Source organism: Thamnophis sirtalis, unplaced genomic scaffold (assembly GCF_051295495.1).
Source record: "Thamnophis sirtalis isolate CommonGarterSnake01/CBP01778 unplaced genomic scaffold, rThaSir2_p1.2 scaffold_5, whole genome shotgun sequence".
Taxonomy (NCBI): Eukaryota; Metazoa; Chordata; class Lepidosauria; order Squamata; family Natricidae; genus Thamnophis; species Thamnophis sirtalis.
The window spans coordinates 27936980-27959015 of record NW_028261385.1 but is presented as its reverse complement, the minus strand read 5'-3'; the positions used below and the strand labels follow the sequence as shown (position 1 = coordinate 27959015).

The 22036-nt window shown below is 34.6% G+C and overlaps 1 protein-coding gene across 2 annotated transcripts in view; it reads left to right on the top strand.

Moving 5' to 3' along the window:
• The window catches only part of DHX29 (DExH-box helicase 29), a 31777-nt gene extending 9741 nt beyond the window's left edge, over positions 1-22036 (top strand). For both annotated transcript variants that reach the window (XM_087715500.1, XM_087715501.1), the window contains exons 7-27: positions 515-641; positions 1231-1392; positions 2429-2594; positions 3984-4107; positions 5190-5798; positions 6467-6610; positions 6694-6870; positions 7758-7898; positions 8555-8699; positions 8902-9022; positions 9524-9608; positions 11603-11691; positions 12306-12434; positions 12753-12828; positions 13594-13818; positions 15125-15261; positions 17307-17400; positions 17912-18199; positions 19367-19498; positions 20071-20167; positions 20784-22036. In XM_087715500.1, the coding sequence (XP_087571626.1) occupies positions 515-641; positions 1231-1392; positions 2429-2594; positions 3984-4107; positions 5190-5798; positions 6467-6610; positions 6694-6870; positions 7758-7898; positions 8555-8699; positions 8902-9022; positions 9524-9608; positions 11603-11691; positions 12306-12434; positions 12753-12828; positions 13594-13818; positions 15125-15261; positions 17307-17400; positions 17912-18199; positions 19367-19498; positions 20071-20167; positions 20784-20839 (3324 nt within the window). In that variant the 3' untranslated portion in view covers positions 20840-22036. The remainder of the gene's footprint in view (positions 1-514; positions 642-1230; positions 1393-2428; positions 2595-3983; positions 4108-5189; positions 5799-6466; positions 6611-6693; positions 6871-7757; positions 7899-8554; positions 8700-8901; positions 9023-9523; positions 9609-11602; positions 11692-12305; positions 12435-12752; positions 12829-13593; positions 13819-15124; positions 15262-17306; positions 17401-17911; positions 18200-19366; positions 19499-20070; positions 20168-20783) is intronic.

Here is a 22036-nt window from a genome sequence, read left to right as displayed (position 1 = left end):
TTTCAGAGTATAAGACGCACCTTTTTTCCTCAAAAAAGAGGCTGAAAATCTGGGTGCATCTTATAAACTGAATACAGCATTTTTTGCCTCCTGAAACTCCACCCCTTCACCAATATGGCTGTGCATAGCTTTTAGAAGGCTTTCAAAGAGCTCCTGGGGGCTGGGGAGGGCAGAAATGAGCAAAAACCAGCCCGTTTCTTGCCCCCCCCCCCCCAGCCCTCAGCAGCACTCTACAAGCCTCCTAAGGGCTATTCATGCTGGGTTTTTTTTGAAAAAAACAAAAACAGGCCAATTTCTGTGAAAAACAGGCCGTTTTTGGAAGGTTTGCAGAGTGCAAAAGCTTTTTTTTAAAAAAAATCCTATTCAAAACCTTGCCGCATCTTATACTCCAGTGCATCTTATACTCCGAAAAATACGGTAGGTTATTCATATCTTTAAACATACAATGTTTTTTTTTAAAAAAATAACAAATTGCTAGCATATTCATATGGAGTAACTAGTTTTTCTGGAACAGAATGAAAGATATTTACATTTGGCTGAGAAGCTTGTGGAAATGAAAGAACTAGCAAAATCCTCTAAGGAAGACAAAAACAAGCAGGGTCAGAAGATGGCACAAGAAAAAATAAGGCGTTTTCAACAAGGTAGAAATGCTCAACATTCATTCGTTTGCTCAGTCTTGCAAAAAGTATGCTTCTTTTTTGTAACAGTTATGTAAAATACTATCACATGTACTTTCTTTTCTAAAATTGGAAAATTATAATACTAAAAATCATATATCATGTATAACAATAGAAATCCATTTGCCCAGGCAATATTGTTTGTTTTTCTTGCCTGGTATAATTGTATCAACCTAATAAACTCATTGTGGGCTCTATGAACCAAAATTAGTGCAGAGCCAGGTAATACAGCTTGATTGTGTGTGATCTGAATATGAATGGTGTGTTCTGATATCAATACATTTTCTCAATTTGGAGCAGCATACATATGCTTCCTTTAAAATATTAATATTAATATTAGCATTCATATTTTAATATTGCCACATGAATATTGAGTCAGCTACAGAAGACAACAGTCATATAGATAAAATAGGAGTAATGCTTTTTTTAAAAATTAAAGCTTTCAGGTCAATTAAAAAAAAACACTTTTCTTTTCCCTTCTCTTAAGATTAATAAGGGTATTTGAGAACCCCTGGATATTTGAATAAAACATATTTATATTTCTTTTTCACAGAAATGGGCACACTGGAAGACCACCCTTTGTTTAACCCCGATATAAAAGTTACAGACCAACCAAGTGAAAAGAAAAAGAATCCCGTGTTTCTTGAAACAGATGGAGCCTTGAGTTTGAAGATACTTGAGAAATCACAAAATCCTCCTCCAGAAGAACAAAAAGGTATGATTAAAAATTAGTTTTAAAACTTTTAAAATGCTACAGCCTAAAACCTAGCCTCCCAAGCTCCATTTTTGATGGCAGAAGCACACAGACTGGATCTGGTCTTGACACCCCTAACTTAGAATCATCCCATTTCACTAATTATGAATCATAACAACTTTTCTCATTTTTTCTTCTCTGATGGGAACAATTTCTCGCCATCAGACATTCTTAATACAGAAAGACAGAGTCCCCCAACGCAGTCTTCCCTATAAGTCTAAAAAGATTTCCAGGCCAATACTTGAACAAATCAATCATTTTAAAAAAAAGTGGGTCTCTAGAGGTTTCTTCATAGAAAACACCTGGAAAGGAGCAAATTCAATCCAGCCCCTTAAAAATTGATGCCAAACCCTTCTAAAAACTGAAACTAAAACAGAGCAGCTCTAATGGCTTTTTTCTCATTCCTTTGGAAATAGGAAATCTAGCAATTTAAAAGAACCATTATAGATAAATATACTCATTACCATATAAGATGGAAGTCGAGCAGGCTTTTATATTATTTAGCATTTGTTAAATAGCCAAGCTTTTTTCATAGCATTTTTTTAAATGCATCCCAATTTTATTTGAATTATGGGCACCCTTTCTTGCAGAATGTAGCATGATAAATGAAGACATTATTTAATGCAAGTATAATTAGAGGCAATACTTCTATAATTCAAATATGGGCACTCTAAAAAAGGATTGACCCTCAAAATTTGAACTACCATCATGTCCTTGATTTTCTAATTAAGGCATAATGTTATGATTTTTTTTTGAAATTACAAATTAACCTTATGTACCCTGTATAAACTAATAATGAAGTACTAGACTCTAGGGTCAATACTAGAATTACTTGGAATTCCAGCTCAGCACATACATTAATTATGCCTGCTTTTCAGAGCTTACATTAAAATTTGTTTATATTGAAATGTAGATTTAGAATTAATTCATCCAACTCTGGTAATGGTCTCTATCCTCCTATGTGCAAATAACTTTTTTTTTCTGCTGCTGCTATTAGTGAAAAAGAAAGATCCCCAGGATGTAAGGAATTTTGATTATACAGCTCGAAGCTGGACTGGAAAATCTCCCAAACAGTTCTTGATTGACTGGGTTAGAAAGCATTATTCAAAGTCCCCAAATCCTTCATTTGAAAAAGTTCCATCGGGGAGATATTGGAAATGTAGGTATGTATGCCCATGAAACAAATTTTCACTTGATTATGCTTTATAGTTTTAATTCCTTTTACATTTTTGAAAAGTCGTTTTAATGGATAAGTACAAACAGCTTGAAACATAGGTTACATCATTTACCCTCAGGCATGATTGAGCTACTCTGATCTAATTCATTCATATTGTACTATAATTTCTTAAGTTTTATAGGCAAAAGCAAAACTTCATGCCTGTCACAATTTTGCAACCAACATGACTCCCAGGTTCTCACATATGTGCATTTGCAAAAGCTGAATTAGTTGTATATTTATTTATTTGATTTACATCCTACTTTGATTTAGTGCAAATCAAGGTGATGTACATGTTTCTGCCTTCTGTTTTCCCCACAGTCGTGTAAGGTGAATTGGATTGGGAGAGAGTGACTAGCCCAAAATAATCTAAAATGATACCTAGACAGGAATATTTAAACTAATGTTATAAAGAATGACCATTTCTGTCTTTTGAATTGCCTTTGTTAATATGTGCAATGCTGAAAAAAATGTTATTTCAGATTACCGTATTTTTCGAAGAATAAGATGCACCTTTATCCCTCAAAAAAGAGGCTGAAAATCTGTGTGTCTTATACATTGAATACAGCATTTTTTGCCTCCTGGAACCCCGCCCCTTCACCAAAATGGCCGTGCATAGCTTTTAGGAGGGTTTCAGAGAGCTCCTGAGAGCTGGGGAGGGCAGAAATTTTGCCCCCCCCCCCAACCTCCAGGAGCACTCTATAACCCTCCTAAAGGTTTGACAAAAAACGGGCCCATTTTCACAAAAAAATGTTTTTTTTTCATTTTTTGCCCCACCCCACCCCACAGGAGCACTCTACAACTCTCCTAAAGGCTATTCATGCCCCCCCTTTTTTGGGGGGGGGAAAAACGGGGTCGTTTTTGGGAGGTTTGCAAAGTGAAAAAACTATTTTAAAAAAATTTGCCTCTTCAAAACCTTGGTGTGTCTTATATTCTGGTGCATCTTATACTCCGAAATTATATGGTATATCAAATTTGGAATTTGTTTATACAGCTGACATTGATAACCAATTACTTATAAATGTTATTTTTTTATGGAGTTTATGTATTACCTGACTCATGACAACTCTGTGCAGCTTATGTTATTTGAATAAGAAATATGGCTTGTTTCAGTGATATAATAGTTTGCTTATATATTAAAATCAATTGTACACAATGTATTATTTGTCATTTCATGAACCAATCTGTGGCTTATATTTTGCTGAAGTGACTGAAGCTCATGCTATTTGGAATTTTGAGAACATGTTGTGAGTGTTTTGGATGCCATATGACTTGCCATTCAAAGTTGTCATTTAATATATTACTTTTATTAAGCTTAAATTAACTATTTTTTAAGGGTAAGAGTTATCAAGTCAGCTGATGATACATTGGTGGTGTGTCCCACAATCGTTACAGAAGATAGTATGCAGGCTCAACATCTGGCTGCTACGTTAGCTTTGTATCAATTGACAAAAGGGCAGGTGAGATTTTATAATTCCCAATAAAAATGTTTTTAATCATTTGCTGAAAAGGAATGATGGCATATACAGTATGCACAATCAATATTTTGGTAATTAATGTAGGGAATGGTGACTCTTATAGCTTTGCAGTCTGATGGATCTGACTGCTTTTAACCTTATGGAGTTTTTTAATGGTAACATTTCTTGTTTATTTTGTTCTATTTTTAATCAGGTAGTATTTGATGCAGTTGTGACTTAAATATTTTCAAAATAATAACTAGCATTCAGATACAGACAAACCCAGATAAGTCCAACTGAAATTGTTGGAGAGCTTGGCATGGTGACATTAAGCATTTTTCTTTGTAAGAAAACCAGAAACCTATACCATAACTTAAATTAGCCATTCTGTAGCAGAACTTCTTAGTCTCAACCCCTAGAAAAAAAAATTGAATAGCCCAGGTGCTATCTTTTCAAAACCACTAATGTAAAATCCACTGTTCAAATACATCATGTCATTATGCTGTTGAATTTTTATGCTGCTGCACAATCTTCATTGTCTCCTGGTGGTTCATATCTGTAAAACACACACACACACACACACACACACACACACACACACGCATGCACATACTGTATCTTATATCTATAAAACACACACAGACATACTAAAAAATAATTTCTGGAAGATCATTAGAGTGTAAATCTGGCTATAGTAGACATTTAGAAGTAACAGGTCTATACCTCATTACTATCCTGTTAAAGTTTCACTATGCACCTGATTCAAAAGTACATTGAAGAGTTTTCAGAAGTTTCTGTTAAAAAATAACAAAAAAATCTTGGGCTTATGTGTCAAAATTATAGGGCGTACCTTTTCGGAATGCAAGAAGAAGTTATATTAATTTTAGGAACCACCTAAAATATTGAAAAAGAGCTTCTCTTACTTTTGAGCCAAATAAGATTACGACAGCAGCCCTTATGCATATTTATCTAAAATCAGTTTTATTTAATATAGTAACATTTCTTAGTAAATAAATATTATAATACATACGGTAATTTATTCCAAAGCATACCGTAAAGCATTCCTTTTTGTGTCTCCTCTTCAGTCGGTGCATCAGTTACTTCCTCCTACATATAGAGATGTTTGGCTAGAATGGAGTGATGCAGAAAAGAAAAAAGAAGAAGAAAACAAGACGGAAAACAACAAACCTCGTGATCAGTTCATTGCCAGACTGCTGAACAAACTGAAGCAGCAGCAGCCACCACCACCACAGCAATTTGAAGGCAAGCCCAAACTTTCAGAAGATGCAGAAGACTCTTGGGAGAACTTAATTTCTGAAGAGGACTTTAATGGGCTTTCTCTTAAGACCTCATTTACAGATGACTTAGAACCTATGAGAGTTCTCTTTAAAAAACAACAGAGTTCTTCCAGATACCAAAGACTTCTAAAGGAGAGAGAGCAACTACCAGTGTTTAAATATAAACATACCCTCATAGAAACTTTAAAAAAGCATCGAGTTGTCGTTGTGGCTGGGGAAACAGGTAGTGGTAAAAGCACTCAAGTTCCACATTTCTTGTTAGAAGATTTGCTACATAATGAACGAAGTTTGAATAAATGCAATATTGTTTGCACCCAACCACGGAGGATCTCAGCAGTGAGCTTGGCAACTAGAGTTTGTGAAGAACTGGGGTGTGAAAGTGGACCTGGTGGAAGAGTAAGACATTCTTACAGTTATGTTCCAAAGACTACTTTTTAGAGAATATAATAGGACAGCTCCTAAAAATATCAGTTTATAATGGAATAAATTTCCATTTATGGCTTAGAGGAATTTCACAAAAGAATGTTGAGATCATAAGAAAAAAAATGATAGCTTACCATTCAGTAGTAATTTTAATTCCTTAGAGAATTAGTTGTGCATCAGTAATTGTGATGCAGCGGTATTATTATCTGGCAAACTGAAGAACAGAATAGTGTTACATTTGAAGCTCATCCAGAAACAGACCAAGTTTACACTTTTAAGTTTGTACTGAATTTTTTTAGTCAGTTTATAAGAAATTTCTCTTTTGAGGAAGCATCTTTCTATGTTAGTCTCTTTGAAATATTTGTTATATTTTTAAAACATTAAATCAGAGAGTTGATCTTGTATAGAAACTGTTACATATCCTTAAAAAACGCAAATAGAAAAGACTAGATGCCATCTCTTTCTGCTGGGATGGACTAAAAATAGGGCATTGCTATAAAACTACTTGCACCTGCTATGGGATCCATTTTTTTCAATGTTTGTGAATTAATATAGGAATACAGTAGCCTGTTCTAATAATAATGAAAAGTTCTAATCACAATAAGTTTATTTTAGATAAGCCTTCTGTTTTCTTCTCTAAGAATTCCTTGTGTGGTTATCAAATCCGTATGGAATCGCGAACAGGAGAGGCCACGAGACTGCTTTACTGTACAACTGGAGTTCTTCTTCGGAAATTGCAAGATGATATTCTTCTTTCTAACGTGTCTCATGTTATTGTAGATGAGGTTAGCAACCCTTTTTTTAGTTATCTGAAAAAGCAGCCTCGTTATTCATCTGTATTAACCTCCTCTATGTCCTTTTCATAAAGGTTCACGAAAGAAGTGTTCAATCAGATTTCTTGCTAATTATCTTGAGAGAAATCTTGCACAAGCGTTCAGATCTCCATCTCATTTTGATGAGTGCCACAGTTGATAGTGAAAAATTCTCCAGCTATTTCACTCACTGTCCCATACTAAGGATTTCAGGAAGGAGTTACCCTGTAGAGGTAAATGCATAATTGTATTCCTATAACAACTCTTGATTCGATGTCCTATCTTTTCCTTTGAAAATATCATACCCTGTTCATCTCTGAATCTGTGCTCTGATGCATTAAAAATTCACAATGAGCTGCCACAAATTATTTCTAATGTGGATATGATTTCATATTCATTCATTGATTGATTATATACCATCAAGTCAGCTCTTCGAGAGCATAGATTTTCTCCATGATGATCTGTCTCTAATCTAATCCTTCATGTCTTCCTGTGGTGACATGGTAAGTCTACCCACCTTGCTGTTGTTTGTCTCCGCCTCTTTTACCTCCCCCCTCCATATTAAAGAGCCGAGGTGGCGCAGTGGTCAGGGTGCAGTACTGCAGGCCACTTCAGCTGAATGTTATCTGCAGTTCAGCGGTTCTAATCTCACCAGCTCAGGGTCAACTCAGCCTTCCATCCTTCCGAGGTGGGTAAAATGAGGACCCAGACTGTGGGGGCGATATGCTGACTCTGTAAACCGCTTAGAGAGGGCTGAAAACCCTATGAAGCGGTATATAAGTCTAACTGCTATTGCTATTACTATTTCTCAGTATCAGACTCTTCTCTGCTGAGCTAGGTCTTCCATAATATATCCAGAAGATAATAATTATTATTACTTTTAAATAATCTGGTTTTTCATTTGTCATTTTTAGTTCGAATAGCAGCTTGCAACATGTGTTATCCATGTTTAAAGACAGACCAAGATTGCTAAAAGTTATGCAACTTTCCCAGATGAATTTTGTGATATTTCTCTGAGGCAAAAGATTGATGTACCTTTTTAATGGGAAGTTGTTCTGAATGTAATTTCAAAATAAATAGTGTGTCTAAAACCAAACTATTTCACTTTATAAAACTCCAGGTTTTTCATGTTGAAGATGTAATAGAGGAAACTGGCTTTGTTCTGGAGAAAGATTCTGAATATTGTCAGAAATTTTTGGAAGAAGAAGAGGAGATAACTGTAAATGTGACTAGCAAAGGAGGAGGAATAACAAAGTATCAGGTGACTTTTTACGTGCAAAAAAATAAGTCAGGTTACAAAAGTATTTACCAGTTGTGTTCAAGGTAGGTGTCTTCTCCCTTCCTGATTTGGGATCTTCCTTTATTTTATACAATGGCCCACTTTATTTAAAAGGAGTTTTCAGCCTTCAGTACAGCACAGGATGGGCACATTGGATAGCCTTAGAAATTAGCCTTTGAGGATTGCTGGAAGCAGCATGGTGATATTGTGATATCAGAAAAAGAGGCAGCCATAAAATCTTGGCTGTTTTGTTTCATTGTTATTTGAGGGGACAAGGAACATATTTATTACATTTATTTTTAAAAAATAATAAAAATGTTGAAAATGAAAATTGCTGTTAAGCTTTTGAATATAACATTGGGAGGTCTAGTAAAAATATGGTTGGGGGCATGGATCGTTCCTTGGTTGCTCATTTCTGGTGTAGCATTTCAGAGTAACAGACGAAAGGATGGCAAAAAATTTTCTAGGTCTGTTGCAAAAAATTGTATTCAGTCTTCTGTTAGTTGATGTTGCAGTTAGGCTGTTTTACACATAAAGTCCTTTAAAAAAAATTATTATGTGCAGCAATAGATGAAACTATTTTGTTACATTATTTTGTTTTAAAATTATTGTTCCAAATTTCTGTTTGTTATGTGTAGGAAAGTGTTCCGGTTCAGGTTGCAACTGGTATTGAGCTAGGACCATATTTCCAAAAATACAGCAGTCGAACTCGGGAAGCCATATACTGTATGAATCCCTACAAGATCAACTTCGACCTCATACTGGAGTTACTTGCATTTTTAGGTAAGTTTTTGAAAAATTGCATAAAACACAAATTTAAAATGGCTTTCTTACTCCTGGTCTTTGTTTGCTTTTTCCCTAAGGAAAACATCTAATGTGTAATAAGTCTCTCTCTTATGTGTCTGTCTGTCCTATCTATCATATCCATGAGACTTTTCTTGATAATAAAAATGATTTTTTAATTTACTTCCTTCTGTCCCTACAGACAAAAGTCCCCAATTCAAAAATATGGAAGGAGCTGTCTTGATTTTTCTGCCAGGCCTTGCACATATCCAGCAGTTGTATGATCTCATTCTCACTGACAGAAGATTTGATTTAAGACACAGGTAAGCAAATCATGGGAAACTAATGATAAGATTCTAATTAAAATGTACATTGTTGCATAGATTGAATTATGGGAAGTTAAACAGGATTGCTAACTGAAAATAAATTTTAGCTATTTAATATGCAATTTTTTATTAGATGCATATTACCCATCTAAACATCAAAATAGTTTTTACCATAGTAGACATTTTTAGTTTTGGATATAAAATAAATTATATAAAACTGAATTGTCTAATTGTAAACATTTTCAATATTCTGAAATGGTCTCAAGTAATGGATATATCAGTTCATATTGCTCATAACACAACTAGCAAGTATAAATATTAAAATAGCTGTTAAATGAAAGATTTTCATTGGCAATGTTAAACATTTTGAAATAATAGTTTTGCATTTTTATAATATATAGTATTAATATTCACATAATGTATCAAGACATATTGATTGGTCAAGTTTTTGTCTTATGAGTCAAAACAATACTTTTTTTTTGCATTATAATTTTTTAGACACCAGTTAGTAGCATTGCATTCTGTTCTGTCCACTCAAGAGCAAGCATCTGCATTTACATTGCCTCCTTTTGGTGTTAGAAAGGTAAGCTTAAGGTATTAATATACATGAACTGATATCTTGCCCTGTGTCTCAAGATCCATGATCTTCTTTTCGGCCTTTTGTGTCATGCATGGTGCTTTTCATGTATTTTAAAGAAAGGGGTTAAAGAGACAAGACTGAGTGTACCCCAAATACTTTTAATGTGATCTTATGTTCAGTGTTGCAATCTTGGAATGCTAGTTCTTTCCACATTCTTCTGAAATGTTCATTTAAGCCTGGCATCTATCCCTGGGTAAAGAATAAAGCTGCCCTTCAGAATTACATTAGTCTTCTATTCGCATAGTCTATTCGCATAAGCTGGAAGGGACATTTTTCTCACAATGACCAAGTGAGATAAAAGGAGTTTATTCCATCAACATAAGGAGGACCACAAGTTTCCCATTCCTGTTAAAATAACTCAACACTGTATTAACATAGAATTTGTTACGAAGATACTACTTATAATAGTTAATACTAATTGAATGTAATCATCATGAACATTTTTGCTGATTTGAATGGAGTAAGCTGTAATTCAGTTTATTTTTACTATTAAAATATGTACACCACCTTCAATTCCAGATTATAACCAAGGCAACTGCTTAAAGCAATTAATATTTACATTATTTTATATATGCAGTGAAGCAAAATAATTAAAATGCATTAAATTGAAACAATGAACAATGATGTCAGCAGCCTGAATTAAAATTAACTTAAGTAGTAGCATGTTAAAAACTAATACATTAAGGCAATAAAATGTCTTGATTGGTATTGAACTGAAACGAGAAACAAAGGTTTCTGAAAAGTCAATGAAGATCATATAAAAATTTGGAAAGTATCTTAATAACATTCAATTTGAGTTACTTTGGCTGCAGTATTTGGTTTTTTAAATATTTTAAAATTTTATTTCTAAAGTTAAAATACAACTCCCAAAGGAAAAAAAAGGAGTAGTAACAAAACAAAACAAAACTGCATAAAGACAAAAAAAAAAACATGCCCCCTAATTGTATGCTTATAAATATATTTCAACAATAATAGTTATCCTTTTTGCAAAACAGGTCCACAATTTATGAACTTCTTCAGCTCTATTTAGTCATTATTTCTGATCCATCCAGGATAAAATATTCTCGATTGATTCTTAATACTAAAACTCTTCCTTAAAATTATAGCTGGGACCTTTCCAAACAATTGCATCTCATTCCCCAGTCATAGATCTCTGTTGTGCAGTATTTATGTTAAGCGAAATACTGAGATTACTTCAAAGAGAATCAATGTACTATTCCATGGGTGTCAAACTCGGCATGTCACATGACATCGCAATGTTTTTTCCCTTTGCAGTGCTGTTGTCGGTGTGGCCTGCACGTGAGGCATCCAGCCTGCAGGCCTCCTGTTTGACACTCCTATACTATTCATTCTATAATCCCTGATTCCAGGGCATAGATTATCCTAAAATGGCTCATTTTATTTTATTAATAAAAGAGTAAATGTTATAAATACATTGTAAGCATAATTAGAATCAGTTGTTTTGGATCCTAATTTTAGCTCACAGACTCACATACACAGTTTTCATGCATCACTCTTCATTCCCTAAAATATATATTTTTGGGAATATGCAAAATAGAGCTAGTTTGGTTTAATGGTTAAAACTTCAGGATAAAAAATAGGATACTGTGAATTTTAGTCCAGCCTTTGGCATGAAAGGTGGCTGAGTAACTTCCTCTCTCCCAGCCCAACTCACCTCACAAGATGGTTGTTGTGGAGACAATAGGAAGATGTATTAGGTATGTTCACCACCTTCAGTTATTTGTAAAAAGAATGGGATATAAATATATACATATAGAAATTGTTCCTCCCCTACATAAAGAGTGGAAAAACGTGGCATCAAAGGCCTTGCATTTAGAGCAAAGACAGTATTTATCTCAAGCTAAATTTCCCGTGCTAAAAGTTAAAAACTTGTAAATACATGTGAATATTTAAAAGCATTTGTGTTTCTTTTACAGATTGTTTTGGCCACCAATATAGCTGAAACAGGTATTACTATACCTGATGTGGTTTTTGTAATTGACACTGGAAAAACAAAGGAAAACAGGTGAAAGCACTTACTTTTCACTAAAAAAGATTTCATTAGAGATTGATTTTTTTGCAATAGAGATTTTAATGCATTAGAAGTTTTTTATTTTTTATGTGATAACTAGAAAAATGTCGTACTATACTTATTCTAGAATAGCACCTTGTCCCTCAAAACAGTGTTTTATTAAATCAACTGACTTGAAGAATAAATAAGTGGTATACTCACCAAAAACCTGATCACTTATTTTGTTTCTTAAGTACAAACCTCTTTCTCTGGGTCTTTTTTGTTTTTTGTTTTTCTTTCTTTCCAGTTAGGCAGTCATGGAGACTGCAGGTGGAATGGGTGGGGGAAATTGGGGATGGCATTTAGGTTTGTGCAGATAATGGAACCAATAACTGCAATCCTCCTGAACCGGTTCCCTTTTCTGTTTGGTTATAGATCCTATCACAATGAATAGGCATGGCTTTCTGTGCTTGAAACTACTTATTTATGTTTTCAGAAGTAGTCATTTACAGAGGAGAAAATATAAAATAGTGTTCTACTTTATGTGGAGAGTTACTAAGTTTAGTATTAATAATGTTGTATGTGCTGAACATTTTTTCCCCAATGTTTTTCCTTAATATTTGTTCCAGGTACCATGAGAGTAGTCAGATGAGCTCATTGGAAGAGACTTTTGTCAGTAAAGCTAGTGCACTACAACGTCAGGGGCGAGCAGGGCGTGTCAGAGATGGATTTTGCTTTCGACTCTACACCCGAGACAGGTAAAATTATTGTAACTATCAAAGTATTCTATGTTCAAGATGGAACCATTTGCTAAAACTGTAGCACTTCTGTTACGATAATTCATTTACCTATTAAATTGTCTCACTACAAAGATGCAAAGTTTATTAACCATATTATATTTCATTGAAAGATGAATAATCCTTTGGGAGAAACTACAGAACTAAACTAGCCAATGAATGCAAATGAATGATTCCTATTGTAATTATAGGTATTTATACATTATAAGTTCCATAATAAATATTGGAATGTAGCAGCTTAAATCACTTCTTTTGCTCTTCGCCTTATGGCTTTTTCAGATTTGAAGGTTTCCTAGAATATTCAGTTCCAGAAATATTGCGTGTTCCCTTGGAAGAACTGTGTCTTCACATCATGGTATGACATCTCAGCGTTAAATATTCATTATTTTGATTTACTAGGAAACCTTGAGAATCTGACTAAGTGTATTGCAATTGTTTATCTTTCTAAATAAAAAATTTTTTTTTGCATGAAATTGTAATCTCTTGGTAGGAAAGTTTAGTCATAATCTAAATGCCCATATGATATATGGAAATAAGAAAGAGGTGAAGGAATAGACAATTATGTAATATCATATTTACCATTCCTATTTAAAAAAAGATGCTTTGAATGATGTGTGTTTTCATAAATGAAAAATAAACCAGGACTTATTAAATAAGTATTATGACTTTTGTACAGTGTACATGTATATCCCATGCAAGCATGAAATCCTGGTATAAATCTAAAGGTGCTAGATGTGGATGCTAGTTTTACAAACAGAGGTGTATGGGAAGTGACTACGAAGCAAAGCAAATTAGCTTTGCTTTATCTTAACAAAACTATTCATATAGTTCCAAGATAGGACAAAGAGTTCAATTATATGAGTTCAAGATGTATAGCTGACTGAACAAAGATAACAAATAGACCCTACTCATATATCAAAATGCATGGAACCTATACGCTAACTAAGTTACTTTGAAACCCGAGATCCCATCGTACTGTATAGTGTATATGTTATGGTAGTAAACATGAAAATAAATAATTTAGAAATAGCTAGAATGTTGATTAAATGTGGGAATGAATAAGAATTATATATCTTTTCAGGCTCATTCTATTTTATTTTTTAATCTGTTTTATCTGTAGAAATGTAATCTTGGTTCTCCTGAAGAATTCCTCTCCAAGGCATTAGACCCACCTCAGAATCAAATTGTTGCCAAAGCCATGTATCTTCTGAGGAAAATTGGGGCTTGTGAATTAAGTGAGCCTAAGCTGACTCCTCTAGGCCAACATCTTGCAGCCTTGCCAGTCAATGTAAAGATTGGTAAAATGCTTATATTTGGTGCTATTTTTGGCTGCTTGGATCCAGTGGTAAGTTGATGACTAAAATGAGTAGCCCATTACTTGCCAAGGCAGGCTCAGAGCTCATGAAATAAATGTTAATCTGAGAACCTATTCTATACTTACTGGTAGGTTACATACTGTTTATGGTATTTAAAATACCAATTCAGCTGATTCAGTGCAAAACTAATGCTCATTGTTTATTCTGGGATTTTTGAAATCCAACGTACTTTGAAGAACAAAATGTTGGCCCATTTCCAAATCGTTCATAAATGTCTGGTCACTTTATTATGTCTCTCTATATTATTTTCATATAGAACTTTTCATCCTTCAAGATTTTAGATTCTGACAATCCTCACTAAAAGTTTGTAGTATTGTGCATTGTACATCCTCATAAAGTGCTCATAGCATCTAAAATAAAATGTCAAAATAGCATGAAATATATCTGAGTTCTAAAATCTCACAAGATTGTATAGGAATTGCAAATCTTTTTTTTTCATGATAGCATCAGAAAATGTCGCTAACCCTTTCCCAGAGTCCAGCATCTTACAGGTGGTTCTTGTGTAACTGTTTCTTGTGTAATTGGAACCAGAAACTTCGCCACTGATCGAAGTGGTCACTAAGTGAGAAATAATGACTCTGCTTTCTGACTGAGAGGAGATAAAACTACTCAATTTATTTTGCCTCCTAACCCCCACCGTTTTTAGTAGTCAAGTGCCTGCAGTGCTTACTGTCTTATACACATTGGAAGCAGGCACTTGAGTAGTCCATGGGTGCACAGGTTACTCTATTGAAATTTCTTTCACTCCAATCTCTGCTTTGCAAGAGATGGGTAGAAAAAAAAACCAGTTATTTCTGTAGCCAATCTCTCTGCCTGACCTTTTCTGCTGCTGGCAAGATTACCTTGATTTTGATGTGCAGAAAACAGCATAATCTCTCTTGAATTGTCTTTCTCTTCAACCGCTCTGCTCTGTGAGATGGGGCTGGACAATCGGGCAAAGGACAGATTGCCTAAAGAAATTGATTGCTTTTTTTGTCCCCTTCCACCTCTAAGAGAAGAGAGATTAGAGAGAAAGAGGTTTCTGGAGAAAAAGCTGCTCTTCTACACATCAAGAGCAAGGAAGTAAGCTCTTTGCATAGGATGTTTGCAGTTCCCAGTCTTGGGCTGCTCTTGTGATTGCATTGCTTTTGATGTGTAAACAGCTTATTCTCAATATGCATTAATATGGTTCAGTCCTGTGATAGAGACCTTATTCATTATTCTAAAAAAAACATTTTATTAAAAAAACAAATGAGTAAAAATATAAATGTTGCTGTATATTGTCATATTTTGTAGGCTACTCTTGCAGCTGTAATGACCGAAAAGTCTCCATTTACTACCCCAATTGGAAGAAAAGATGAAGCAGATCTGGCAAAATCTTTTTTGGCATTGGCCTGTTCAGACCATTTGACAATTTACAAAGCATATCTGGGGTAATTGAAATGGTTTTTTCTTAGGATAAGTTTATTTATCTCTTTACTGCCACTGTAATTTAATTCATCTGTCCTTCCATTGCTTTCTTCCTCTACAACTACACTACATTCCAACCTGGGAAAGAATGTTGTTACGGTTAACTGCTTTCTCTATTCACTCTGCTTGTCCTTCTATAATTTGTCCTTTGAGATAAGTTTGAATCATGGTGACTTTTAGGGCACATATGTGAAGTTTACTTCAGTGGTCCCCAACCTTTATGGTTTGGCAGCCCAGCTGGTGGGTGGAGAAGGGAACTGGCCACGCAATTGGTGGACTGGTGTGCACACGCACAGCTTGACTTACATAACCCGTAGGCTGGCGCGCACGTGTGCCCAGCACTCATGCAATTTGACCTCCTCATGTGCATATGCACCATACCCCGGCCAGCCACTCATGTGGCCCAATTCCGAATAGGCCACGTCTCAATTGTGGGCTGTGGGCCAGGAGTTGGGGACCCCTGGTTTACTTAATAAAAGAAAACAGAAGTGGCTTCTTCCAAGATGTTTTGGCTACTCTTACTAATTTATAGTGCTGAGATTTCCTAGTGCTCTTTCGTCCAGGTATAACTAAATCAAATTCTATTCAGATTATTTAAAATAGCAAGGTTGGCTTAAATTTACATTCTGATGGAAAAATGAATCTGTAAAATCTTAATAAAAAGTATAAAACAGCATATACAAAGGATTGGAGAGACCAGATTCAAATGGCAAGAATTCTTATTTTTGTTCTTGCATTTCATAATCAGCTTTGAAGAGTCTCCAACATCAAAATATGTGCTGCTGTAGTTGAAAAATAAACCCATTAAAGCAAATTTCAAAACATCTACTTTGGGAGAGGCTGAGTTTAAAAAGGCCTGGTTTAGTCACAAGTTATTTTTAGCATGATATATGAATTCACTCATTTTGGTTCTGCATAAGCCAAGTAACAATAGCATATTTGGCAAATCATGATTTAGACACCTATCTTTAAATTATATACCGGTATGAAGTGAGCCATTGAGTAATGCAGGGCAACTGCTGTTATGGTTAAGTGTAGTATTTTCCAAACATGCTACAACTTTATTAAATATTGGTTACAGACTGAAGCTCAAAATGTAGTTTATGATAACCCCACGTTTTCTACTTATATTCCTATTGTGCAAGTTTATTTGAGAAAATATTAAACAGTAACATTGAATAGTCATTCATTCTTCCATTTTTATTGCAGGTTGAGGGCTGTGCTGTGAGAGAGTATAGCAACTTTATTGCATAGTCTAATAATAATTTTGCAGGTGGAATTGCTAGTATAACGATTGCCCTGTACTTCTCAAATCTATAGACTTGTTTAATACAGTATCTATGTATCTATAGACTTGCTTAATACAGTACTCAATAACATTCAGCACCCAAAGAGTTTTAGTGAAAGGTCATTGAATACCCTTAGCTATACTGACGAAAGCACTTTAGAGATTCTCCCCCCCCCCCATCCCCCGGGTCTGGTTAAGATAGTTACTTTATATAATTTTAGCTGCTATCTGCTTACTATTAAAAACAAGAAGATCCTGAACATTTTTGTTGTAAAAGATCCTTATGTTGTTTAAAGAGAATATAGTTCTAAGTATAGGTTCTTTAATTTGAGGTTTAGATCTGTGATGGCGAACTTACGGCACAGGTGGCATGCGGAGCCATTTCTGAGGGCACGCAAGGTGTTGCCCTGTCAGCTCCAGCGCGCATGGTCTTGAGTGCTGGCCATTTTTCGCCCTCCCTCCGGAGGGCGAAAAACTGCAAACGCCCAAACCAGAAGTCTGGAGGCTTTTGTGAGGCCTGCGCGCATGCGCGGGGGCAGCATTGCATTATGGATGCGGGCACACACGCATGCGACCCCTCCCCCACCCCACACTCCTTCCATTTTTGGCATGCCTTGACAAAAAGGTTAGCCATCACTGGTTTAAATGATAGACCATTTTTAATCAACTCTGATATATTTTACAGTGTTAAAAAAAATGATTTTCTTTTCTTTTATCTAGCTGGAAGAAAGCCCGCTCTGAAGGAGGTTATCGTGCTGAAATGACTTATTGTAGGATAAATTTTCTGAACAGAACTTCACTACTAACACTTGAGGTACTATAATGCTTTTAATCTTTTTTTTCCTAATCTGCAAAAAATCCACAATGAAGAATATTAATAACAGAATAACAGATTTGGAAGGGACCTTAGAGGTCTTCTAATTCAACCCCCTGGTCAAGCAGGAAACTATACAATTTCAGACAAATTGTTGTCCAATCTCTTCTTAAAAACCTCCAGTGTTGGAGCACCCACAACTTCTGCAGGCAAGTTGTTCCACTTAATAATTGTGTTAACTCTCAGGAAATCATTTATGTGGTTTGTATTTTTAGCCTGATTCTAAGATTTGAAAATTAAATACCATTGATATCAATTCCTTTGTTACCTATAATGCAAGGGCAAATAGGTGAGATGGAGATACAGATATCAGTCATGATAGATGTTATCTGCACTAATTGTTTTTGTGGGCAGTATTAGAGGCAACAAGCAAATTATAAATGTATATGTAGTTACAGTGTGCTAAAGTGCAAGTGTAATAATGAATCACAACCAAATAAATCTATTTTAGGATGTAAAACAGGAACTTATCAGAGTGGTTCAGACAGCAGGGTTTGCTGCACCCTCATCTCGTCATGAAGGAATACATTCCTTGTCACTACAAGAACTGGTTCTCCTTAAAGCTGTGCTAACTGCAGGGCTGTATGACAATGTTGGGAAGATAATGTACACCAAGTCTGTGGATGTTACAGAGAAATTAGCATGCATAGCAGAGACGGCTCAGGGTAAAGCACAGGTACACCCTTCTTCTGTAAATAGGGATCTGCAGACCTACGGATGGCTGCTATATCAAGAGAAGGTAAGTTAATTTTGTTTATGTGTGTGTTATAAAAATGCAGTATTACGTTAAGGTAGGATTTATCCACATGGTTGAGGTGGGCATGCTTTATGGCTCTAAGTATGTTTGGCTTACTATAAAAGGTTTATGTTCTACACTTCTATTCAGTGGTGGGATTCAGCCGGTTCGCACCTATTCGGGAGAACCGGTTGTTAACTTTCTAAGCAGTTTGGAGAATCGGTTGTTGGAAGAAATCTCCTTTGGGTTTTTTCCATTTTTACAGGGCTAATCCTGTAAGGAAGGCAGGAAGGAAACATTCTGGTGTTGTTTCTAGCCTAATCTTTATTGCCCTGCTTACAGAAACTGCCTCTCTGGTTAACCCTTATTACATTGTAACAGCTAAAGCAAAGCACCCATTGATGGGAGTGACTTTGAGTTGGCTACGCCCACACGGTCATATGACCACTGGTCCATGCCCACCCAGCTGGTCATTAGGGCAGAGAACCGGTTGTTAAATTATTTGAATCCCACCACTGCTTCTATTACAGGGTTTCTGTTTATTACGGGGATTAAAGGATAGAGGACTTCAGTGTATGTGTTTTGGAGAACACTTATTTAAAGATGGTAAAATTTAGATGCTGCACTAAGTGGGTCCTTTTATCCAGGAATTACAGACTTGGTTTGCTCTCTTTTAGGGGTTCTACTAGACCATTATTATTAATGGAGGCTCATCATTATTGAAGCTAGCAAAGCTTTTCTTAGCTTGTGCAGTTGATTGGTGGACTCTAGCCATTCTGTATAAAAGTAGCCTGATCAAATATCAGTAGAGTGCTTACTACAAGACTGAATTATCTTGAAGTGCTTTATGTGCAGATGCCTTTTTTCATACTATTTTGATGTAAAAAGTTTGTTTTGTTGTTAAATTGATATATAGTGCTATAATTTTGTAAGTACCAATGCTACTTATTTAAAACTTGCAGAATATTTAGACTATGCAAGTATGTCCTTTAAAAAGTACTTTTATTCTTGTACGCATCAACATTTTTGACAAGGACCTTGAATATAATGCTTTTTTAATCATATCTTCAAATGGGTATAAAAATGAATTCCCTGAGTAGAAAAACAATTGCTGCATGAAAAACAGAAATTTGATAAACCAAATTAATTGTATTTGCCTTTTCCATTCAGATCAGATATGCCAGGGTGTTCTTGAAAGAAACAACCTTAATTTCCCCCTTTCCAATATTACTTTTTGGTGGAGACATAGAAGTGTTGCATCGTGAACGCCTTTTATCAGTTGATGGCTGGATCCATTTTCAGGTATATCTTACGTTATGTGTGAGTTAAGAAGCATCCTGTTAGACCACTGAACTGTGTTTTCATTTAGTGTGCAAAGTCCATAGACAGTTAAATTCTGATAGAAAGCAGATTACAAAGAAAATGGATTTGTCATATTTATTGATAATAAGCGTTTTCAAACTTACCAGGCTTCCTTCTCAGATTCTGTAAAGAAAAAATAGCACAAATAATGTTTTGGTCATTGGCTTGAGTGTTTTCTCCATTCAGTTTGAGGTATTGCGGTTTCCTGTGTCATCTAACTTATGTAACTATAATTTTAAGGACCTCCTGTTAAAATATTACTAATTAGTTCATACTGACCTGAATGGGATGTAACAGGAAACTGATTTAATAAGGAATAACTGTGCATTGGTTATAAAATAGAATAAGTTCTAACACTGGAATTCTTGACTCCTTCCTAATTTGAAGCAGCATCATTACGTCTCTCCAGGCAAATGTGTTCCAAAAGTTATCTCAATGCCACAGTCATTAAAATTGTTTTAATCTTACTATTTATTTATAAAATAATAAATTCAACATTATTATTTTCACAGGCCCCTGTAAAAATTGCAGTAATTTTCAAACAACTGAGAGCACTCATCGAGTCTGTTTTAAAGCAAAAACTTGAAAACCCTAAAATGTCCCTTGAAGGTAATTTTATTGTTTCTATGTTGCCATGAAAAAATGAATGAATATATATGTAAGATATGTGGGAAAACTTCCTGCATTTTTGGGAGATGGTTCCTGCATATTTTCCTACAAAACACGTAAATTATCTTGTAGCATAGGTATAGCTACTTACCATATACTGTCATTACTTTTCAGATCTTCAGTGAATCACATCATTGAATTTAGAGGGCAAGGCTAGCAAAAGATTTCCAATTTTAATCAATTTTGGGGGGAGAAGTTAAAGTTTTTCAGTGCCTGGAAACTAAACAAAAATTCAGTGGTAAAGTCAGTGGCAGCAAGTCCTAAACAAATAACTATTTCCATATAATGGGCATTCAGTGATTATGAAACTATAAGAAAGAGGGGAAAAACTTGAGTCTATGGTTTGTACTTTAATTAAACTATGTGAAGCAGCTTAACGATGCCAGCAGTAGAGATGCTAACTTTTTCTTATTTATAATTTTCTGGCCTTGCAATTCTATGTGGCCTTTTTTGCCAAGTACAGTGCATTTGGACATTTGACAATACACCCATGATAATTTTGAGTGGTGACAAGAATTAAGTTTATTATTTCTTACTTAACACTTCTTTTTTTCAGATGACAAAATTTTGAACATCATCAAAGAACTAATAAAAACAGAAAACACTAACTGATAGGTCAGAGCCACAGAAATTGGAAAAAGAAAATATGACTGAAGAATATGTTTGTTTAAAGAAACTGCAATCAGCATTTGGACATTGCTTGAACTTTCCACATACATTTTGTCATTCTGCAAGAAACAAGAATGCCTTGTAAAACTAATAATAAATACTCTTGAACAGTGGGTATTCAAAATTTAAAAATTGACAACAATGGAAATGGTTTCTGTATAAAAATGGGAATTGATTTTTTTTAACATCTTGATTATGCTTTCACTTGTAAGATTTGAATCCACAACATAGATTTCTGTTCTCGTAAAGGAAGTGCAATTGAGAAACCAGAATCTTTATTTTCATTCATTACCCAAATTATTGCTTGCAAAAGACGTAATACAGGTTGGTAGTGCCAGAAGATATGTGCTTTGGTATTTCTAAACATTTGATGTACAAATATTTACTTGAAGTCCCAGACTGTTTTTAGAATGCATGGTCCTATAGATTGAGATTCTGTCTGAATTCAGTATTATAGAACTGTAGGAAAAATATTAAATCTTTTTTTAAAAAACAACATACCACCTCAAATATTTAGAAACTTTTTTCTTCATATAAAGAAACTATACTGAAGAAGAAAAAATATGCATACTACCTTTTATATGCCTTTTTATAAGTGTAAATTTCACAGAAATTTCAACTTGATTCATATTTACTTTCCTCTATCATACATAATGCTACTCTCTTTTCACTGTAAAATTTGCAATACCTCTAGTATCAGGCAAAAAATTGAAAACTAAAAACAGCTGAATAAGTATCTTATACTTAGCTGAATGTCTACAAATTATTGTCCAAAACAAAGAACCTAAGAGTGTGCAAGCATACCACACTATGTTCCACCAACCATAATTGGTGTATCAAATTTCATGTATTAAAAATACTGTGTGTCCTATAAACCGAAACATATCAAGTGATTAAAGACTCAAGCTAGTTAAATGTAAAGTCATGTACTTCAAGTACAATTTTAATATTAAAAATCATTCCTGTTTAGATATGATCCTTAATAAATTGTTATGTCAGATTGGGATATTAATTTTTTCTTAGTATTTAATATCTATTAGGGCAAAGTGTTTTATTGCAAATGTACAAACTGTTAAGAAAAAGGCTTTAGAAAAAAAATTAATACAATATAATAAAAACATGACATGCTTTCTTTTCATC